This window comes from Acomys minous (assembly GCF_964271855.1).
Source record: "Acomys minous genome assembly, chromosome: 3".
NCBI lineage: Eukaryota > Metazoa > Chordata > Mammalia > Rodentia > Muridae > Acomys > Acomys minous.
The window spans coordinates 132,030,840-132,053,360 of NC_140485.1; the positions used below are offsets into that span (position 1 = coordinate 132,030,840).

The window sequence follows — 22,521 nt, forward strand, 5'->3', positions numbered from 1 at the left end:
GACAAAGCTGGGAGCAGATGTGATTAATAGCCTGGTGACCTTTGTGCTATCTGTATGTCCAGGCCACGTCAGTTCCCCAGACTCTTGTTATGAGCTTGCTTCTCTTGAGCCTGCGTCCTCAGTTAATCTGTAGAACCTATCTTTACAGATGACGTCACTCGCACCTTACAGGAGTGTCCACTAGTCACGTCGTAAGCTGTGTTGTGTATACAGGATTGAATTATTTATTACCAGGATGCTTCCCCCACCCCACCCAAACTATGCCCTGCTTAAAGATGCCTTAAATAAACTACTTGGAGTCAGACTCTCAACGTTTGAACCAACAACGGTTACTGAATTTCCTTCTTGTTTCTGTGAGTCAACACTCTGCTGGCCATGGTAGAGACTGGGCCCATGCCACGAGATCAGGGGTTCTGGGTTAGAAGTGTGGCATATGGCCAAATCCAACCTGCAAACAGTTCTGGGTGTGTGTGTGTGTGTGTGTGTGTATGCGTGCGCGTGCCTGATGTATGTATGGATACCATGCCTGTGTGATGTCAGAAGAGGGCATCAGATCACCTGGAACTGGTGTCAGAAGGGGATGTGAGTCAGCACATGGGTCTTGGGAACTGACCCTGGGTCCTCTGAAAAAGCAGCAACCTCTCTTACCAGCTGAGTCATCTCTCCAACCCCTTGGCCTAACTTTTAGAATTCATAAGGAATCCTGCAACTATGTAGAATAGTCCTCCAGTAATTTTTGCATTTACTTATTATTTATTGTGGAGAGGGGATGTGTGTGGAGGGCAGAAGACAACTTCTAGGAGTCGGTTCTCTCCCTCCACCACGTGAGTCTTGGGGCATCAAACTCCGGCTTGCCAGGTTGGTTGTAGGTGCCTTTACTCACTGAGCACCTGTGTGAGTCCTGAGGTCTTTGTTTCTCAGATAGCAATTACAAGTTACCTTAAACATGAGACAGAAGGTGTTTGAACTCATTATTTTCCATGAAGTGAGCTCTCAGTGGTTCTCTCAGCCTTTCCTGTAGTAAAACCACAAAAGGATAATGTTCATTTTGGTTTTTAAACATGTACGTTCATATGTGTATGAGAAAATTATGGACCTTAAACATAAATGCAGTGGACATTTGTGGTCATCACTAAAAGAGGCATTGATAAAGGGTTTCACAACCAGCTTCCTATTATGACAAAATGAATAACAAACAGGGGACCCATTTTAGGGTGAGCCGATGGAACCACAACCGCTGTTTATGTATCAGAGAGAAGAGATTAGCCCTCAAGAGACCGTTGCATGTTCACGTGCAAGTTTCAGTAACATGTGTCTTGCCTATTTGTTTTTCCCCTAAGTAACTAAATGGCTGTTGGTAGCCATTGGCTAGCTTCATTCAGTTCCATCCTAATCCATGCAGATTGCTACAATAAAATATAAAAAGGTAGAATGGGTCACTTGTAAACAAAAATGTTCTTGTCATAGTTCTGGAGGTTGGGAAGTTCAAGGTGAGAGCACCGGTGCATGTGGTGTGTGTGGGCTCAGCTCTTCAGATGGTGGGATCTCTCCTCACAGGAGCTTGCTGGAGCCACTTACTCAGGCACTGATATCTGTCACGGCAGGGAGGTCGTCCCAAAGGCCATGCCTCTTTTATAATTGTCTGTGGTGTGTGTTTGTGTGTGTGTGTGTGTGTGTGTGTGTGTGTGTGTGTGTGTGTAGGAACTTTAACCCAGCAACATGGCTACTCTGGCTAGAATTACAGACACACATTTTATTCCAGCAGATCTCTAAGTTCCTTTCTGTCAGTGTCAGTTGAGTCAGTGAGTTGAGAGGTGGTGCGGTGGAGCTGAGTCCACGGCAGTTCAGTTCATGGAATTCAGAGGCATTTTTTTTTTTTTTAAAACTGGGAGAGTTTTACAAAGAAAGGCTGTAGAGAGAACAAGTTAGACACAGGTGAAGATAGAACAAACCAGAGAAGGAGAAGGAGCCAGAAGATTAGAACAGACTGCTAGAGTTAGTTTGAGGTCAAGCAGAGCAGTTCAGTGAGAAGCTGAAAGAAGCCAGATTGAATCAGTCAGCTTGGAGAGGAGTTTGAGGCAGAACAGCTGAGTTGAACCAGCCAGCCAGAGCTCAGAAAGAACAAGAAAGGGCGAGCTTATTCAGCGGTAAGTCTCAGAGGCTGAAAACATTCTAAGCCTAGATAAGATTGTATGGAGGCTAGAAGCTTCCAGGACTAGGCCTAGGTTAGCAGATGGAGGCAGTGAGCCTTGGAGACAACAATTAAATAAGGTCATTAAAAGTTACTTGTGCGTGTGCATGTGCGTGTGTGTGTGTGTGTGTGTGTGTGTGTGTGTGTGTGTGTGTGTGTGTGTGTTTGGGGGAGGGGAGTGCATCTGTCTGTATGTTCATGTGAGGACACACCAGAGGTAGATGTTGAATGTCTTCCTTTATCACATTCCATTCTATTTTTGAGATATACGGCCTCTTCCAGAACCTGGAGTTCATAGTGTTTGCAGCTGCCCAATGGGCCTCCTGAGAGCTTCCTGTCTCCCCCTCTCAGTACTTTGATTATGGATGTGTGTTGCTATGCCCAACTTTTGTGCGGGTGTTAGGGAGCTGAACTCAGCTCCTTAAGCTTGCAAAGCCAGCACTTTAGCCACTAAGCCATTTTCCAGCCCCACTACCTTTTAATGTTCTCACATTGAATAGGGTATTCTAACATATGATCTTGGAGAGACACCAACATAGGCCATAGCAATTTGGTTGGGGGACATTTAAATCAAATATACTCTTTGAAATAATCCTTAGGTAGATGATTGTAGTGGCACACACCTGTCATCCCAGCACTGCGGAGGCAGAGACAGATGGATCTCTGTGAGTTTGAGGCCAGCCTGGTCCACAAAGTGAGTGGATAGCCAAGGCTACATAGAGAAACCCTTAGGCAACTCAAGTGTCATAGGAGATGTTTGAATGACACACTTTTAAATATAAATTAATGTTCCCAAAGTTACCCTAGTAAAGATCTTTAAAATTTGTTTTAATTCTATTTTACATGTCTGAGTGTTTGACCTGCATTTGACTGTGCACATACTCGAGGCATCAGATCCCCTGGGACTAGAGTTTCAGATTGGGGTAAGCTGGCCATGTGGCCACTGGGAACAACCCAGGTCCTCCGGAAGAATAGCCAGACCTCTTAACCACTGAGCCATCTCTCCAAGGCTCAGTACAGTTTTTCTTATGAGAAGCATGTACATTTGTAAAACACACAAATAAACAAAAGCCATGAGTTAGAACACAAGAAACTATGGTAGAGGCGACAGTTTCCCATCTCCCTCCCCAGAAGCTACTTTCAGGCCTAAAAAGAATTCTTGTCTCAGATAGCAAGCTTCTTCAACATGGATGAGGACATTCCAGGCTTATGGGGTATTTCAAGGCAGGGTTAACTGCTTTTTTTTTTCCTCTTTTTTTTTTTTCCGAGACAGGGTTTCTCTGTGTAGCCTTGGCTGTCCTAGACTCGCTTTGTGGTCCAGGCTGGCCTCGAACTCACAGTGATCCGCCTGCCTCTGCCTCCCGAGTGCTGAGATTAAAGGCGTGCGCCACAAGGCCGTGGCATGTATTTTTCTGCTTTAGCTGGATGTGCCCACTGACTTTCCATTCCACACCACAAACTATCTGCTTGTCTTTCCCCCTCCACACCTTAGGCTACACCTGTCCCTAACTGAACCCTCCTCTTCCTGCCTTTGCCTTGTCTGCTTGTTGTCTGACTAGGTCCCACTATGATCCCCTGTGCCCAGTGAGCTCAAATGTAGGTAACAGCACACATCTGGCCCACATCTGGCTTTCTTCTCTTCACCACTCCCCTACCATCTACTGAGTCCCGCCTCTCAGTCTCCCTGCGGCAGTGTCCTCCTCGGCCACCCCGAGCCCTCCTCCATCCAGCCCACAGCTCTCCTGCTGCCTTCTTGAAGTCTAGCATTCACGATGTTGCTCTTCCCAAACTGACTGGCCAAAAGAATTCTTGTGCCACACGGTTCAACTCACCCCTGAGCCCTAATTAGGAGCATTCCTCTTCTATAAAAATAATTATAAAAGCCAGGCGTGGTGGCGCATGCCTTTAACCCCAGCACTCAGGAGGCAGAGGCAAGCAGATCACTGTGAGTTCGAAGCCAGCCTGTTCTACAAAGTGAGTCCAGGACAGCCAGAGAAGTCCTGTCTTGGAAAAAAAAAATTTTTTTATATGTGTACTAGGTCTCACAGCTTGTAGCTCATATCTCCGCTGTCATTGTAGAGAAAAATCCTAGTGTACACAGGGGTATTATGGATCATAGTGTAATACGTACCCGTGGATTGCTCCCACCTTGGAGTTTTGTGAGAAGCCTGGATGTGAGCAGGCTGCCTCTTTCACTTGTCTCTTTTGCTAGAACTGTCTTCCTAATGGAATGCTCCAGAGTCCAGCCCACAGTGCTCTAACACCAAAGGCCCACTACAGTGCAGCCTCTCCAGGCCTCTGAGTTCACCTGCCCTGCTTCCTTAGACATCATTGGAGCATCAAATGTAGCTACCAGGTGACAGTGGGTTCACGCCTTACGCCCCAGAAAAATCAAAGGCAGCACTGTTGCATGCCCATCACTGTTAGAGGTTACGGCGCCTTCACATGGAGACAAATCTCACAAGGAGTCTTGAGAACTCTGAAAGCTGAAATCTGTTTTCATGAAGGGGAAAAAAAAAATCTGAGGTCAACCAAAGAAACCAGAAATAGATTTAGCCAAAGGAGTTCTGCAGCAATAAAACAGAATAGCGAGGTATTGGAGAAGGGCCTTTTTCCAGGCTGGCTCTTCCAGGTGCCTCAAGTTTTCATCTGGTCTGGCTGGAGTTTCTCCTACAATCAGTTCACTGAAAATTAGACAACTCCACAGTGACTTTACTGTGATGAAAAACACACTGGAAGACACATGTTCTATGAATTCTACTGTAAACAGAAGATTCCAGAAAGCATAGTTTCCACTGATATTTAAAAAGTAATCTTGCTTCTACGTCAGGCATGGTGGCCCATGCCTTTAACTCCAGCACTCCGGACGCAGAGGCAGGAGGATTGCTGTGAGTTTGAGGCCAGCCTGGTCTACAAAGTGAGTCCTGGACAGCCATGACTACAAGAGAAACCCTGTCTTGGAAAAAAAAAAAAAAAGAATGTTCTTCAAGTCAAAGTACTGATGTGATCTTGGATTGGATATTGGGAGATACAAGCCACTTTCAGGCACTGCACGGCACCCCATAAATATTCATGGTTCTAAGGTGTCAATTAAGATACTACAGGGGGTTTGTAACAGGATCAGTCACAGTATTTAAATTACAGAGCCAACCTAAGTATTCAACCACAGATGGCTGGAGAAAGAATACATGGTGTGTAGACACAATGGGATTTTTTTTTTCAGCTCTAGAGAAAAATGCAGGAAAATGGATGCAACTGAAGATAATTACCAAGTGAATTAAGGTGGCCTCAGAGGGACACATTTTCTCTCATTTGTAGTTCCTAGATTTTATATGTATGTATGTATATGTAAATCATGTATATATGTGACATAGGAGTAGAAGGGAACTGTCCACGGGGCAAAGGAGCCTCATGGGGGCGCAGAAAAGATGGGGGGTGGGGGAGGACGTGTACTATGAGAGGAACTACGCTTAGCATACAATATATACTTGTACAAAACCTCAAAAAGTTAAAAACAAACAAACAAAAAACCCACACAAACCAAAAAACAATGTCAAGGCCACAAACCCCTGAGAGACAGCAATGGAAGCGTCTAGAATGACTGGATGGAATCTAAGAAAAGCTGCGTCAGCCCTGATTTCCTGTGAGTTCCCAACAATACGAGTGCCCCTAGGGCTTTCACGCGATGTGACTGTGGGGCTTGCTTTTAGTTTCTCTAAGTAAGGCAAGCTCCTCTGCCAAATTCGGCGTTCTGGTCTTTACCCTTCCATTTGGCTGCTGTGTGTCCTTGGCTTTGGTTTCACCTCACTGTGACCGGTTGCTTATTTGGAAAACGGATCATTCTAAGATTCACTTCCAAACCCCTGGGGTAGGGGGAGGTGGGGGGGGGGGGTGGATCACTTGGAGTTGTTGGTGAAAGGCCACCTGCGAGTATGTCGCAAGAAGCCACGAGGTTACCAGCACAGCATCGCTACAGCTGTGTTTCTAGGCAGAGTTGTTGAGAAGGCCAGATGAAAGAAAGTCCTCTTCTCAGGGCAGGCCACATTCTTTGCAGAGCCAGGTACAAAGTGAACGCAGGACTCCTGTGAAAAATAAAAACACCTAAGAAGGTTGGTAGGGCGTGTGGCTCAGTTCTTTGAGTTGCTTGGCTAATACGCATGAGGTCCTGGGGTCAGTCTCCAGGATCGCTTAAAACTTAGAATTGCATTCCCGGTGATAATGTGCCCTCTGCCCCCTTAAGAGCGATCTCCGTCCCTAACTGTCCCTATGGGATAATTGCTTTGTGGCCTGCGGGTCTCTGAGGAGGCTTAGGCCACTGGCTAGTGCAGGCAGCAGGCGCCGCCTCCTGTTCTGTTTACCTGTTGCCCCAGGAGATACATAGGCGTCCCCAGGCTCCGTGGGCTGCTCTCTTCCGGCATCTTGTGTCTCAGCAGCTCCTCCAGGCCCAGCCAGCATGAGCCACAGCAGGTCCTTGGGCTCCGGGAGCCCAGAGCGCCCCAGCGACACCTCACGGCCAGAGGTAGAGTCCCGGCAGCTGCTTCCTGGGTTTGCACGGGGCCCTGGGTGGGATTGGAGCAGTTCCCCAGGGAGCCATGGTCAGAGATGGCAGCTCTTGATGCCCCACGGCCTCTCTGACCACTGAAACCGGCTGAAGTTCAGAGTGGCCTTTTCCTGCAGTTCTGCCTCCCACCTGATCCCCAGGGAACAAAGGGATTGCTTCACTGAGTTGAGTTTTGGATTTAGAGCCTTGTCTTCTAACCTAGAGGTGGCAGGATTAGTGCTGGGCTTCCCAAGGCCTCCCAGCCTGAGGGCGGCTAACAGGCCTCCAGACAGGAAGTTGGGTGTGGTTGGATCTATTTACTCCTTACTCCTTCGATCTACCTGGCATTGGGGACTTCCAGGTGTCACACTAGTACACAGAAGTGAGAAAGTTCCGGACCTGTCTGGAGTTTTCTTCAGGGATCCTGTGTTTGTGCGAGCGTGCGTGAGTGCGTGTGCTTGCGCGCGCGCGCGTGTGTGTGCCGCCCCTCCCCCCACCCTCCGCACACAACCCCCCATCTGTCTGCCTTGTACTGCCATCAGAATAAATCTCTAACCTGGGAAGGGCCCTCAGGACATATATATCCTCTGGGCAAAATTATTTTTATTTTTATTTATTTATTTTTGGTTTTTCGAGACACGGCTGTTCAGGACTGCCTTGTAGACCAGGCTGGCCTTGAGCTCACAAAAAGATCCTCCTGCCTCTCCATCTGGGATTATAGGCGTGAGCCACCGCGCCCTGGCCTCTGGGAAAAATTAGATTTAAAATTTAGGTTGGATTCTCTAACATGCTATCAGAATTCAGTTATTCAGCACACATGACCATCCTCCCTCCTCTACTTTTAGGTTCCTCTGATTCTTTACATATTTGTGGATATCCAATACCGTGGTATTCAAATAAACCTAGGGTTTTTTTTCCCCCTGACAATTTCATATTTGCTACTATATCTTTCCTATATAGTGTCTGTTCTCTGTGAACTAAGGGGATTGGATCATATATATATATATGTATATATGTATATACATCATATATATGTATGTAATTTGTTTATTTGTTTTTGTTTTACAAGACAGGGTTTCTCCGTGTAGCCCTGGCTGTTTTGGACTCACATTTGTAGACCAGGCTGGTTTAGAACTTTCAGAGATCTGCCTTCCTCTGCCTTCCTAGTGCTGAGATTACAGGTGTGTGCTACTACACCTGGCTATTTGTATATTTTTAGTGAGCCCATTCAAAGTAGATTACAGGTCCTGCCTCCAAATATATTTTTGTAAGAATAAGGAAATTCACAAAGCTGCAAAAGTGAAATTCAGACTATTTAGCCTTATTATAATCACATTAACTAATGTATATTATCTGCTAAATTTCGGAAATATTGAGTCTCGCTATGTTACTTCAGGAGTTGTGTAATACCAGCCTGCCCATTAATGTTGATGCCCCCAATAATGGAGACTGCGTGTACCAGATAGTTCCACTGAAGAATTTCTTTCAGTTGATAGGTAAACAGTTATAGGTGCTGGAAAGATAGCTTGGTGGTTTGGAGCACTTGCTGGCCTTACACTGACAGCCCGCTGTGATCTATTACTGTAGTTACAATGGCTCCACCACCCTCCTCTGACCACCTTGGGCAAGTCTCCTCTGTACAGAGCAGTGTTTATGAGTGCTGGTTGCTGACACAGAGGACCAAGGCACCTAAGGATCCCAACAAAGCTACTGTGTTACTGTGACACTGACTAGACTAAGGCAAAAGGACATCACTAGAGGTGATGATAAAGACTGATGTCCTCGGCCAGGAGGTGATAGTACACTGCACATCTGTAGTCCTAGCACACGGGAGGCAGAGGCAGGAGGATCTCTGTGAGTTCGAGCCAGCCTGGTCTACTGAGCATGTTCCAGTATAGCCAAAGCTATGAAAAGAAACCCTACCTTGCAAAAAAAAAAATTTTTTTTTTTGCACCAGGAAATTGTCACAGTTCTAATGTGGGTACAGGAAGTTATACAGCCCCTGAATATAAGAAGAAAACCTTCTTGTGGGGGTAAGCTCTGTTAGGGTGAACAGACCAATCCATATGTGAGGTAACACATTTCCTTTCTTTTGAAATTAAACATTTAGTGTGTTTGTGTACGTGTGTGTGTGTGTGTGTGTGTGTGTGTGTGTGTGTGTGTGCGCGCGCAATGTTTGTGGAAGCTTGAGGATAACTCGTCAGCTCAGTTCTCTCCATTTGCCAAGATTGAAATGACGTCATCAGGCTTCACCGTAAGGACCTTTACCCCCTGAGGCATCTCCCTGGCCCTAGAAAACTTTCCGCATACCTCAGTGAGAGTCAGGTAGATCAACTAGTCAAAAGTTGAGTAGGGTAGGTGTTATAAGAGCCGGCCGTGGTGGGCCTGTAATCCCAGCACTCAGGGAGGCAGAGGCAGGCAGATCTCTGTGAGTTCGAGGCCAGCCTGGTTTACAAAGTGAGTCCAGGCCAGCAAAGGCTACACAGAGAAACCCTGTCTCAAACCCCCATCCAACCCCCACAAAAAAACCCAGAAAAAAAGAGGTATTAAATGGCTAAAATTCAAATTTAGTTAGGTTATTGTGAGAATAAAAATACATAAAGTAGTGGGAAGCTAAGGGAGGAATTGGAGAGGAGGGAAGAGAAGACAGATTGGATGAAAAGACTTTATGCACATATATAAAGTTCTCAACAAACAAACAAACAAACAAACAAACAAAAAAGCCCCAAACAACAATTTGAGGCTCCTTTCTGATCTGTATTATTGCTTCACTTTAAAATAAAGTTTCATTGCTACTTTACAACCCCTATGAGAGATATAGTTATCAAGATTTTTTTCTCTTTGTCTAAAGTAGGGTGTGTGTGTGCATGTCTATGAAATAACCAGAAGTACTTTATTGTTAGGGACTGAAAGAGATGAGATCTTTATACTATTAAGAACAAAGGAAAACTATCAAATCATTTGAGAAGATTAGAGAACCCACCTTTAAAGGAATTTTTACAAAATCCAAAAATATTAAATGCCCTAGGGGAAGACACAGGGAGCATGAACACCACATATAATATGGGAGTCTGTTAGAAAAGTCTTACTGCGGCCTGGAGAGATGGCTCAGGGGTTAAGAGCACTGTCTATTCTTCCAAAGGTCCTGAGTTCAATTCCCAGCAACCACATGGTGGCTCACAACCATCTATAATGTGATCTGGTGCCTTCTTTGGCATGCAAGTACACATGTGGGCAGAATACTGTATAAATAATAAATAAATAAATCTTTTAAAAATGCTACTGCAAAAACTGGTGGAGCTGGAACAAGTTCTACAGGGCAGCGATATGGTACCAATCTAAATTCTTAGTTTTGGTAAATGTGCTTCAGCTGCCCAAGTTGGTCACAGGGGAGGCAGGAGAAGGTGTCTTTAATCAGAAAGATTTTCTTCAGGTTTTGCAACTTTTTAATCATTTTAAGTTATTCCAGAATAAAATACCTAAAAGATAAACGAGTACATCATGACGATACGTTTATTCATTTACGCATTTGACTTTGAGATTTTTATCATAACATCCATCTTCTCTTGGCATCTGTCTTCTGACCACCTGGCTTCCGAATGTGGTGTGAGATAAAACCTTTTGAACACCAAAGAGAGAATGATTTTCTTCATAGCACACTTTAAAGATACTGGCTTTACTTAGTGTTAGCAAATAGAATGGGGAGGGCACTTCGAACAGTAGGGAAAGCTTCTTGGTTTGTGCTTGAATTAAGTTGATAACTTTATAAAGACTGACTTGTTTGCATGTTCAAGGACAGCTTAGATTTTTGTTTTGTTTTGTTTTTAGTTGCACAAGGGAGTAACCTGGCCACAGGAGGGATTATTTGTGCAGTGTTCCTTTGCTCAAGGTTTCGTTCTTTTCTTTGTTCTGCTTTCAGTCTATTTTCCCCTTCGAAACTGGTGTGTTGGTGGCTTTGATCTCAGGACAGGGGAGTTCAAAGGCATTGCTGAAGTGGATTAGGACACATCACTCTTTATGTTACTGCTATGCCAGCCCAGCTGGTGGCTATAGCTTCGGTAGCAAGACATACATACATATGTATATAATATATATATTGCTTGAATAACTAAAGATTGCTTATAAAATTATCAAACTGAATAAATAATTATCCAAATAAATATCTCTTTAAGGCATTAGGGAGGGTATTAGTTTCATAAAACAAATATCTGTATTGTATTTCTTTCTTTCTCTTCTTTTTCTTTTTGGTGTTTTGAGACAGGGATTCTTTGTGTAACCTTGGTTGTCCTAGACTCCCTTTGTAGATCAGGCTGGCCTCGGACTCACAGTGGTCTGCCTGCCTCTGCCTCCCAAGTGCTGGGATTAAAGGCGTGTGCCACCGCACCCAGCCTGAATTATATTTCTTAATAACCCAAATGATTTCCTTTTCATTGAATTTTATATTTTTCTTCTCAAACTCTCCACATGGATAGTGCTTTCAGGAATTTGGCTTTTGGCAGAGGAAGGTCAACATATTGTAACCTCAGTGCCAGTGCTAAGGGCAAGAGTTTAAAGACCTGAGGGAAATTTGGGTCTTTCTATAAATCCCTTTGATTTTGAGGTCCAAGACACAGGAAGTAGGATTTCTGTAAGGAAGTCTTGATGTTGAAAGCAAGTGTTTGGATTAGCACAAATGAGAACCTAGAAGGAAGTGGGGACCCCTGGGGTTCTACTCCTGTGTTGTTGGCGTAGCCAGCCACAGGGCAATAGTCTCAGGCACACAGTTACACAGCAGAGACACAGGGTCCCGTCTTGCTGCAACTGTAGGGACTATCTTAAAGTCCCCTTCTCATAAAAGTTGCATTTGAATAAAGGAAAAGGATCATTAAAAAAACTAAGCAATAAACCAGGTGTGGTGGCGCACACCTATAATCCTAGCACTGGGGGTAGGCAGAGGCAGGCTGATCTCTGTGAGTTTGAGGCCAGCTTGGTTTACAAGGTAGGACAGCCAAGGCTCCATAGAGAAACTCTGTCTTGAAAAACCAAACCAAACCAACCAACCAACCAACCAACCAACCAACCAACCAGTTTAAGCAGTAGAGAACATCATTTCAGAGAGTGATAAAGACTTTGAGATGAGAATCAGATGGGATCATGAGCTTGAGACTCATGGGGTGCAGGGTAAGACCTCCTTGGCTAGGGTAAGGAGGGGTAAAATGGCCGAATCTTGGGTAATCTGGATGAAACTTTCCTAGAAACACAGGCCTGTTGATGGAAAAGGGATAGATGTATTTATTCAAGAGTAGTTTGGGACAGACATTCTGAATTTCCATCCAGAAATCCAAGAACTTGGGGAGTGGAAGCAGGAGGATTGCTATGACTTGAAGCCAGCTTGGGCTTCTTGGTGAGACTATCTTAAAACAAAACCAAAACCAAAAACCTCATAAGAACTGCAAACAAAACCAGACAAATTCTTTTCAGAAAGACTGGCCTCGAAAGGTCAGCATACTGCAACCTCCGCATTCGTTTCAAGGGCAAGAGTTGTTGATTAACAGGAACAGCAAGAGGGCTTTGATGTTTATCAGGTTGTGGGTGTGCAGCATCTTTTCCTGACTGACAGCTCCATGGAGGTGCTGGGTTCTCAGTGTGACGCACGGGGAGTCAGTCCATGGCGGTTTATCCCATTACTGCTGACGTGGAAGACAAAGATGGGCCGGGTAACAGCCCTGACAACTGCCGGCCACGTGTCCACTGTTGCTCCGAGGGAATGTGACTAAGGATAATTGACGAATAATTCTGCAGCCTTGTTAAATGTCTTGAGTTTGACAGTTACACGAAAAGGAACGTTCTTGCTCTTGGGAAATGTGTTCTGAAGGACTTGGGGTAGTGGCCATTGTGGGTGTGAATGACTCAAAAGGATTCAGCAATCAGAATCTTAATTTGCACACAAAGAGGTAAATCAAAATCCTCATAATTGTTGATTGAGCCCAAAATATTCTTGAGTTGGCTGGATTGTTCTTACAAGTTCCCTTCATATTGAAATTAGAAAACAAAACCAAAAAACAGAACCCTCTCCAATATGTGCCAGCAAGCCAGTGAGGTTACAGGGTAGAAAGTACTGTTTCTGGCTACTGAGTTCATAGCTTAGTTAAGTAACAGATAATTAGTAATAAGTGATTTATATAGAAGGGAGGTGGCAAGCGTGGTGAGCATCAATGCACTAATTCATGTAAGGATCCTGAAGGATAAACATGATGAGGAACCCCCAATGACGTGGGGGCTTTCATAGACTGGCATGTGCGGGTAGGTAGGTGGGGGAAGGGTCTGTCATTGTCATGTGAGAACACAGGGACAGGGGGTCCTGTGAAAACAGGGCGAGTGCTCTCACCAAGAACAACCTTGGTCTCTGGCTTCCCAGCCTTCTGAGTTGTGAACAATGAATGCCTTTACTTTAGGTTGGTCCAAGCTGTGGTAGTTTGTTATAGTAAGTCTGGGTTCACTGAAGCTAGAACCTTCGCTCACGTCCTCGGGTCTAACAGCCAGCAGATCTGATTCAGGGCGAAGGCTTTCAGTAACATTGTGGACAGTGTCTTTAAACTCCAGGATAGTGCCTCACATGGGAGCTTCTCCTATTCTCTCATCAAAACTTGTATGTTGAACCTGCTCTTGGAGAAGTTATTTCTTTAGAGGACTAGGTTCCTGCTGCTCTTCCTTGTGGGGCTTCGAGCAACTGCTGCTCTGACCCTTTTTGTTCACGGTATTTTCTTTAGCTGGTGAGCAGATGACGGACAGGTCTGTGGGAGGAGCTAAAGTACAGGGAGGGTAAATTCAGGGAGTATGCACCTTAGAGATGATGTCATTTAGGTGGGACAAACAAACTTTTGGTCATGAGTATTTATTATCAGGAGACATTAGCTGTGCAAGGAAACTCATCCTATTGGTCTCTCTTTTTCTCTTAGAATAAGTTCCTCCTCCTCCTCCTCCTCTTCTTCTTTCCAAGACAGAGTTTCTCTGTGTAGCCCTGGCTGTCCTGGACTCACTTTGTAGACCAGGCTGGCCTCAAACCCAGAGCAATCCTCCTGCCTCTGCCTCTCCAAGTGCTGGGATTACAAATATGCACTATGGCGCCCGCTATCCTTTTACTAATTTCTGATGGTGAAAATGATCGTGGATATGTTGTTTGAGGATTAGGGGACCAGTGCCAGGCTGAACACTCTTCAGAACCTCATGATGCTAATCCTTTCCTCTTGGCCCCAGTGGGCACCAGTGTTGGCTGAGTTCTTGGCTCTGCCCTGGCTTCTGTGGTTTTAGCCTGCAGCACGGTCCATGCTCTGATTCAGTGGTTCCTTGAGTCTTACCCAGCTCACTCTTAGTTTTTCTTGGGAAGATGGAAAGGCAGGGTACAGTTTCCACTGAGCTAGTTGTCAACAGGGCTTTCTGTTGCCTCCATTCGACTTAACTGGCTGTGTTCCCGCTATGCCATCATTATCAGTCTTGACAGAGGCACCTAGTGCCTCCTACGGAGTGAGATCCAATTTAAATGCAAACACATCATCGCTAGATGCTGAAAATAGGCCCTGAAGTCAATTAATTTTTCTGTGACTTACTTTGAGTCCAGTTTGAGAAATTATCTTGTTAATATGGACTGAACTTTCCTTAGTTTTCTGGAACCTTAATATTCTGTTTAAAACATACACTTTTATATCGACTAGATCCAACCAATACATTTCTGAACTTATAGGAAAAGAAACTCATCTTTTAGACAGTAGCTGAAAAGAGATTTATGGGTTAAAGTTAAATTAATTCCATGCCCTGCATATCATACACAGGATGCAAGCTGTTACTGCAACAGCCAGGTTAGCAGATAGTAGTGTGTGTGGGGGAGCTGGGTCAAAATTCAATTTATGAGAAGAGATTAATTTAAACTTTGGGAAAGACAGAGGATGGTAATATAACAGCTAAGAACAGGGGCTTCCTTTTCTGACCACGTCCCCTGGATGGGGGAGCCTAGCGGCACCCAGAGGAGGGATAGCAAGTTACCAAGAAGAGACTCGATATTCTAAGAGCATATATAGGGGGGAGAAGGGGGGAAGTGGGAGGGAGGGAAGAATGGGAGGAAACAGGGGAAGGGCTAACAATCAAGATGTAATACGAATAAATTAAAAAAAAAAAGAACAGGGGCTTTGGAGTCAAACAGTCTTGGTTTGCATTCTGGATGGATCATTCATTCATTCATTCATTCACTCATTCCACACACGTTTGCTGATGGCTAGTCACGGGAACAACAGTGGAGGACAAAATGGACATTCTCCTGCCTAATTGTTTGTCAGGGGAGTTGTATAAATCGTCATTCAGATAATGGCCACAGTGGTCATGACACGGAGGATAAAAGTTGCCCCACCATCTCCTAGCTAAGCTTTCTTATATAACTCTGGACCTCAGCTCCACAGTGGCTTGGGCCCTCCCACATGAATCAACAATGAATACAACTCCTTACAGACACGGCAATAGGCTAATTGAATCTGGCCACTCCCTCTTTCCCGGAGGAGTCTATGTTATAGCAAGTTGACAATAAAAACTGGTTAGGCTCGCCTCTGCTGACGGATGTGAGTCCACCACTGGCTTTGAGTCCACTGGAGCCTGTAGGGAGACAAGGGTGTGGGTCCTGGGAGTAGTGAGGTACATCCTTATACGAAGGTTCAAATTATTTGGTTATATGCTTATATGGTCCTAAGGTTTCCACATTCTCCTGTGTTCTGAATGGGTCTCTGGTGTGTCCTGGAGGCGGCAGACTTCTCCTAACAGAAGAGTGTTGGAAAACACGAAGCCATAATGTTTTAAGGTGGTTTCTTTGTTCACTGCTAACTGCTTATTTGGAACACAAAACTGGGCTTTAGTTCAATGTATATGTTATTTAGAACTTCCCCTGCCCCCCCCCAATCTAGTCTGTCCTTTGTTCACTGATTATGTTTTATAGTTAGAAAAAAAAAAAAGGATAAAATTACCATTTTAAGCCTCCAGGACACAAATATTTTGGCTACCACATTATTTATGTTTCATCTCTAAGCTGTGAGTTTCCTGCCCAAGAAGTAGTCCAAACTGTCCTTGCTTCACAAATGCAGGCCAGGAACCCCACCACCCTCCTTTGTGCAAGCTGGGGCTCATGGTCAGGGTTTCTTGTTGCCTTCGCAGCCAGTAAGGGCTCACAAAGAAGCCGGGCCTTGCATCTCATACCTGCATTCCTAGCACCTGGGATGGGGACGATCCAGAACTCAAGGCCATCCTCTGCTACACATGGGGTTGAAACTGAACCACAGGAGACCATGTCTCAAGAGAAATCCCCAAACCCAAGACAACAAAACCAAAACCCAACCCAACACCCAGGGGCCTAGGAATATGAACTCAGTGGGTAAAATGCTGACTGTGTAAAGATGAAGACCCAAGTTTGGATCCCAGCACCCAGGCTAAAAAAAAAAAAAAAGTCAAGTACTGCCATTTGTGTCTAACCCCAGGGCTGGCTAGGATGCAGAGATGCATAGAACTCTAGAGGTCACTGGCCAGACAGCCTGTCCAAATAGCTGAGTTTTTGGCTCAGTGAGGGACCTGTCCCCAAAACTATGGTGGAGAGTGCCTGAAAAGACACATGACATAGATCCACTGGGCTCCATGAGCACCCGCACACATGCACACAATGGCACACAATCACATACACACAGAGATGTAGGTGGCTGGTCAGTGAGTGCTTTGCAGGTCTATCCCTTGGGACTGGGCTCTGCAGCTCTGCATTTTGATTGGCTGTGGTGTTCTGTAATGGCCTCCATCTAATGCGAAGAGAAGTTTCCTTGATGAGGTGAGCATTGCACTTAACTGAGGGCATCAGGACACATTTTTATAGACTGTTGTCAGGGTTAGTTTAGTTCTTTTAACTGCTGTCTAGATTCCCATCTTATAGGGGTGTAACAGTTTGCCATTTCCTGTTGTAATAAACATTACAGATCATAAACCTGTGTGGAACTGGGAGGACTGTGTGGCAGAGAGTATGCACCAAAGTGGCTGCCACATTTTATACATTCACTCATAAAGTGCACTTTGAACTCAATTTTTAATTCTATGGTATAGAAAAGCAATCATTACTGCAGATCTGTAGTTTTTCTTCTCTTTTTCCCTTCCTCCTTTTCCCCATCTCCCTCCTATTTACTTAAAAAATTGTGCTGATATAATTTTCTTTTGTCAGAGCTATTACACAGAGAAACCCTGTCTTGAAAAACCAAAATAACCTTTTTTTTTTCTTACCAGGTGTGGCGGTGCTCGCCTTTAATCCCAGCACTTGGGAGGCAGAGGCAGGCAAATCGCTGTGAGTTCGAGGCCAGCCTGGTCTACAAAGGGAGTCCAGGACAGCCAAGGCTACACAAAGAAACCCTTTCTCAAAAAAAACAAAAAACAAAACAAACAAAGAAAAAAATTTTTTTTCTTTTTCTTTTGGGACCTTACTTTCCTTAAGTGGTGTTTTAAGGATAGCCTCTACTCGTAGCTTCATTGTAAAGACTGAATGGGGACAGTTCCTGGACCAGTGGACTGTGACCCAACACATTGTAGGTCAGTGTCGTAGTGCAACATCAAAAAGATAGAGATCTGTGCACTGGAGGTGCGATCAGGCAGAAAAATTTAGTTTTCAAGACAATCCACATGCTGTGAATTCAGGAGGAAACTACTTGGTCAAGGAGAAGATGGGCAGGAGGGGGCAGTGTCCGAGAAGGGTTGTTCACTGGGCTGCACTGGAAATGTGTGTGTGGGGGGGGCGGGGGGAAGAAGAAAGAAAATGTAACAGAGAGAGGAGCAAGGGAGAGAACAAGAGAGGGAGGGAGAGAGCAAGGGAGAGAGAGAGAGAGAGAGAGAGAGAGAGAGAGAGAGAGAGAAAGGAAGACAGTAAGAGAGGGAGGGAGAAGGGAAGGGAGAGGGAGGGAGAGAGAGACAGAGAGTGAGAGTGAGAGAGAGAGAGAGAGAGAGAGAGAGAGAGAGAGAGAGAAAGGAAGACAGTAAGAGAGGGAGGGAGAAGGGAAGGGAGAGGGAGGGAGAGAGAGACAGAGAGTGAGAGTGAGAGAGAGAGAGAGAGAGAGAGAGAGAGAGAGAGAGAGAAAGGAAGACAGTAAGAGAGGGAGGGAGAAGGGAAGGGAGAGGGAGGGAGAGAGAGACAGAGAGTGAGAGTGAGAGAGAGAGAGAGAGAGAGAGAGAGAGAAAGGAAGACAGTAAGAGAGGGAGGGAGAAGGGAAGGGAGAGGGAGGGAGAGAGAGACAGAGAGTGAGAGTGAGAGAGAGAGAGAGAGAGAGAGAGAGAGAGAGAGAGAAGAGAGAAGAGAGAGATGCATTTTAAAATGGAAGAGTCATTCAGTGTGGTATAGGCTGCAGCCAAGGGGAGATTCCCTGTGGGTCCCAGGATGAGAATGGGTTGAACTTAGGAGCTTTTGTATGTTCCAAACTGGCAGTGATTTTCTTCTTCTTCTTCTTTTTTTCTTTCTTTCTGTTTTTCTCTATGGGATAATACGATAGCTAGGCACCGCAGTAGCAAGACTGGCCCGAGACGCGGCCCACAGGTCAGATAATTGGGCACATTGTGTACTGAAGTATGAGTGATCTTATCTTTGCTTTAAGGCACCGAACTTCAAAATCATCATTTTTTTTTTTGAAAAGACTATGAGCCACCAGCAAGGCAATTTCATTCATTATCATAATAGCATCAGTAGCAGAATGAAAATCGTATGTAGTTGGCTCTCTAAAATTAATATAAAATTGCTTCGTGGGCTAGCTGGGTGGTACCTAATGGCTTCAATCGTCCTCACAGAAGGATGAATGGATGAGGCCCTAATTTTGTGGATAGAGTTAAAAAAAAAATAAAGTGAAGATCGTTTAATACTTACAGGTGAAGGTCTACAGGAGGGTTTGAGTAAGAGAAACCTCATGAAATGTCAGCTCTCACCTTGTTCCAGTCTGTGCTGTCATAGTCGTCTCTTTGTCATTGTGGTCTTTGTAGACAGACTGCATAGCAGGGCTAGTGAGTTCTACTAGCTATGCCTGTCCCTTTAAAAAAAAAACTTAACAGAAGATGGGCGTGGCGGTGCACACCTGTGATCCCAGCACTCGGGAGCAAGAAGCAGGTGGATCGCTGTGAGTTTGAGGACAGCCTGGTGTACAAAGCGAGTCCAGGACAGCCAAGGCTACACAGAGAAACCCTGTCTCAAACACAACAATAAAACAAAAAAATTCTTAACAGAGAGGATGGGGTGCACCAAGAAAACAAGGTCCTCTAAGTCATAAGCGCTCACAGAGACTGAGGCAGGGTATGCAGCAGGTCCTCTCTGAATGTATTATGGCTTCCGTTTTAGTGTTTTCATGGGATTTGTGAGTGTGTGAAGAAGTGGGTCTCTGATTCTTGTGCCTTCTCTTGGGCTCGTTCCCTTCTGTTTGTCTTCTCCAATCCAATGTGTTAGTTTTTTTTTATCTTATTATATGTTATTTTGTTGTATTTTATTATTATTCCTTTGAGCTTGTTTGTTTTCAAATGAGCGACAGAAAGGGAGTGGATCCAGGGAGGCAGGAAGTGGGAGGGGTTAGAAGGAAGGGAGCCTGTAATCAGGATATATTATGTTAGAAAAAAAAAAGTATGTTCAGTAAAAGGAAACAGAAAAAAAAACCTTAACAGAGGACATGAATTCTGATGATGAAAGTAACACCCAGTCCTTGTGAAGGACCAGGAAAATATGGGAAATTATAGTAAACAAAGAGACGAAAATCTAGCCTCGTGATGAGGAGAACCACAGTATTTACTTGCAGCAGTTTACAACTTATATTTAATTATGCAAATGATATGAAACGAAACCTCTGTACTCCCACGTGGTGTTCAACAGGGGCGATCCTCCTGGAGGTCGGTATTATTATTGGCTGTGTGACCTGTTCACCTGCCTTGACTTGGTCTTAGGTGTACTTATAGGAAATACACATAGTGGTATTTTTCCTTTTCCCTTTGGTTTAGGGGCACAAGGATCCAATTGTGGTTCTTCTATAATTTCTTGGTTTTGTTCTGTGATGTTTCTCGGAGCCTAGATAATGCTCCAACATGCGGATCTGTCTCCTGCTTCTGATTTTGTCGGGCTCTACAGTTTGGAAAGGCCTTTGTTTAATACTTGTCATGTGAACAGGAGTTTACATTGTTTTAATCACCCCTCTCTCTCTTGTTGTCATTATAAATCACAGAATGACAATCGTCTCTGTGCCCATATGTGAGTAGCTGTCCAGGGGACACAGCTGGAGAGTTGAGCTGCTAGGACAGACCGTGGGGTACATTCTGGGGGACAGGATACTGAGACCAAGGATTTGTACAGACTCCTCGCATTCTGTACACGGAGCACTTTGCGTGCATAGCCCTGTTTTCAGGAAAGTACATCCTTGTCCACTCACGAACACGTGAAGATGTTGATGCTTTTAGTATTGATCTGCTTTAGGTCAGGACCTGCCAGCATGAAGGGCTATTTCTGAACAGTTTCATATGGCTCTTCATACTATAAGAAGTGAGCACATTGCATTTTTATTAGATGTTGGTATAAAACAATGAGACAATCACAGCACTTCCTAGATGAAATGCACTTTGTTTATGAAAGAAATCTTAGCCATTGAAGAGTTTATTTTCCTAATGTGATTTTTTTTTTCGAGACAGGGTTTCTCTGTGTAGCCTTGGCTATCCTGGACTCACTTTGTAGACCAGGCTGGCCCCGAACTAACATCGATCCACCTGCCTCTGCCTCCTGAGTGCTGGGATTAAAGGCGTGTGCCACCATGCGTTTATTAAGTGGTGGGCCAGGTACACTAAGGTTGAAACCTCTCCTGGGGACACTGCTGCCTCACTGGCCTCAAGTGGGAAGTGCAGCTGTGGCGTGTCAGGGTCAGTAGGCCCATCTGAATCCTGAGTGAGGCCAGCAGGGTGTGATCTTGCACCAAGAGCTCCCTTTCAACCTGTTCCAGTCTCTCCCCAGGAGTACTTAGCCACCTTGGTTGTGTTGGTTGTGACTGCATACAAACAGTGGCTGTCACTAAATGTCCTGGAGGATTTGTTTGGCATCTTGTAGACTGCCACACACAGGTCATGGCAGTGTTTGCTGTCCAGCTCATTAGCCTATCAAGCACCAGTGGTTGGCAGTTGAATAGTCTCTGACACTAGTGGTTTTACTGATGTGTCTTCTCAGGCCACTGGGATATTCCATGAAATTCTCCTGTCTGTTACGTCTTTCACATTCCTTACAAAAATGAGTGGTTTTCATGCGTGTCTTTCACAAAGACCACAGGGCCTGGAGAATTCACAGAGGTGGGTATAGATGTATGTCTATTTTAGTTATTTCTCTTCTTGCTATCCCAGGATGCCTGACAAAAGCAGTTCGAGGAAGGAAGAGCTTCTCCTGGCTTGGATTTGATGGTATAGTCCATCGTGGCCAGGCTGGCATGGTGGCAAGTGCACAGGGCAGCGGGTCACATTGTGCCCGTAGTCAGGAAGCAGAGTGTGATGCTTCTCGTTCATGGGATGGTGGTCCTCAGCATCCCAGGTCACTCTCACCTGTGTTCTGGCTACCTGCAGTCATTTTAATGTCATGTGTTCTCTGCAGACAAAGAGGAGCAAATGAGTTTCAGCTAAGCTTGTCAATCTGCCCAATAAGGAGACTCCTGCTCAGACACTGCCAGCGGTTTGTTTCTCTGGGTAGTTCAGATCCTGTGAAGGGCTGGAGACATGGCTCAGTGGTGTAAGAGCACACACTGCTCTTCCACAGGGCTCCAGTTCAATGCCTCATTCCTGCACTAGGGGCTCTAGCTCCAGGGGGATCTCATACACTCTTTTGTGTACACATGCACACACACATACATGCTCACATACACACTCACACATACACACACTCACTCACACATACCTGTATATGCATATACTCACACTCACTCACACACGTGTGCACACACCCACACTCACACTCATATACATACTCTCACACATGTGTGTGCACACACTCATACACGCTCACACACACTCACACATGATCACACACACACTCACATGTACACATGCTCACACACACATACATGTGTGCACACACACACTCACACATACCCTCATTCACAAAAATGCATGCTCACACACACTCACACATGCTCACTCACACACATGCTCACACATGCTCACATACACTCACTTATACACACACACACACACACACACACACACTCTGACAAAGTAACACTATTAACTATCAAAATGTCTAAACTAAGAAACCAGCCTTACTGGCTGTATACCTCAGCATGAGGAGCAGATAGAGGACAGAGGTTGGGATCTGCGCTACCAAGCCTGCTGCTTAGGTGTGTTTACTTAGCTCATGTTTTTCTTTTCTTTTCTTCTTCCCCCTCTCCCCAAGCAAGGGTTTCTCTGTGTAACCCTGGCTATCCTGGACTCACTCTGCAGACCAGGCTGGCCTCGAACTCACAGAGATCTGCCTGCCTCTGCCTCCCGAATGCTAGGATTAAAGGCGTGCACCACTGTACCTGATCTGTGTCTATGCTCTTCTTTTTTAAACATGAAAGTCACTTGTCAAACTGTCAAACTGGGAAAATTTTATTTTAAAAGTCAAGATTGATGACTTGTTTTGCAAAATCCGGACGAGGAACTGGAGAGATGGCTCAGTGGTTAAGCGTACTTGTTGCTCTTCTGAGGGACCTGGGTTCGATTCCCAGGACACACATGGCAGCTCACAACCAACTCCAGTTGTAGGAAACCAATATCCACT

The 22,521-nt window shown here is 45.0% G+C and overlaps 1 protein-coding gene across 1 annotated transcript in view; it reads left to right on the top strand.

The window, feature by feature from the left end:
- Positions 1-6,555: 6,555 nt before the first annotated feature.
- Positions 6,556-22,521, top strand: part of CCDC170 (coiled-coil domain containing 170) — a 70,850-nt gene continuing 54,884 nt past the window's right edge. The window contains exon 1 of the mRNA XM_084777522.1: positions 6,556-6,710. Coding sequence (XP_084633648.1) covers positions 6,645-6,710 — 66 coding nt within the window. The 5' untranslated portion in view covers positions 6,556-6,644. The remainder of the gene's footprint in view (positions 6,711-22,521) is intronic.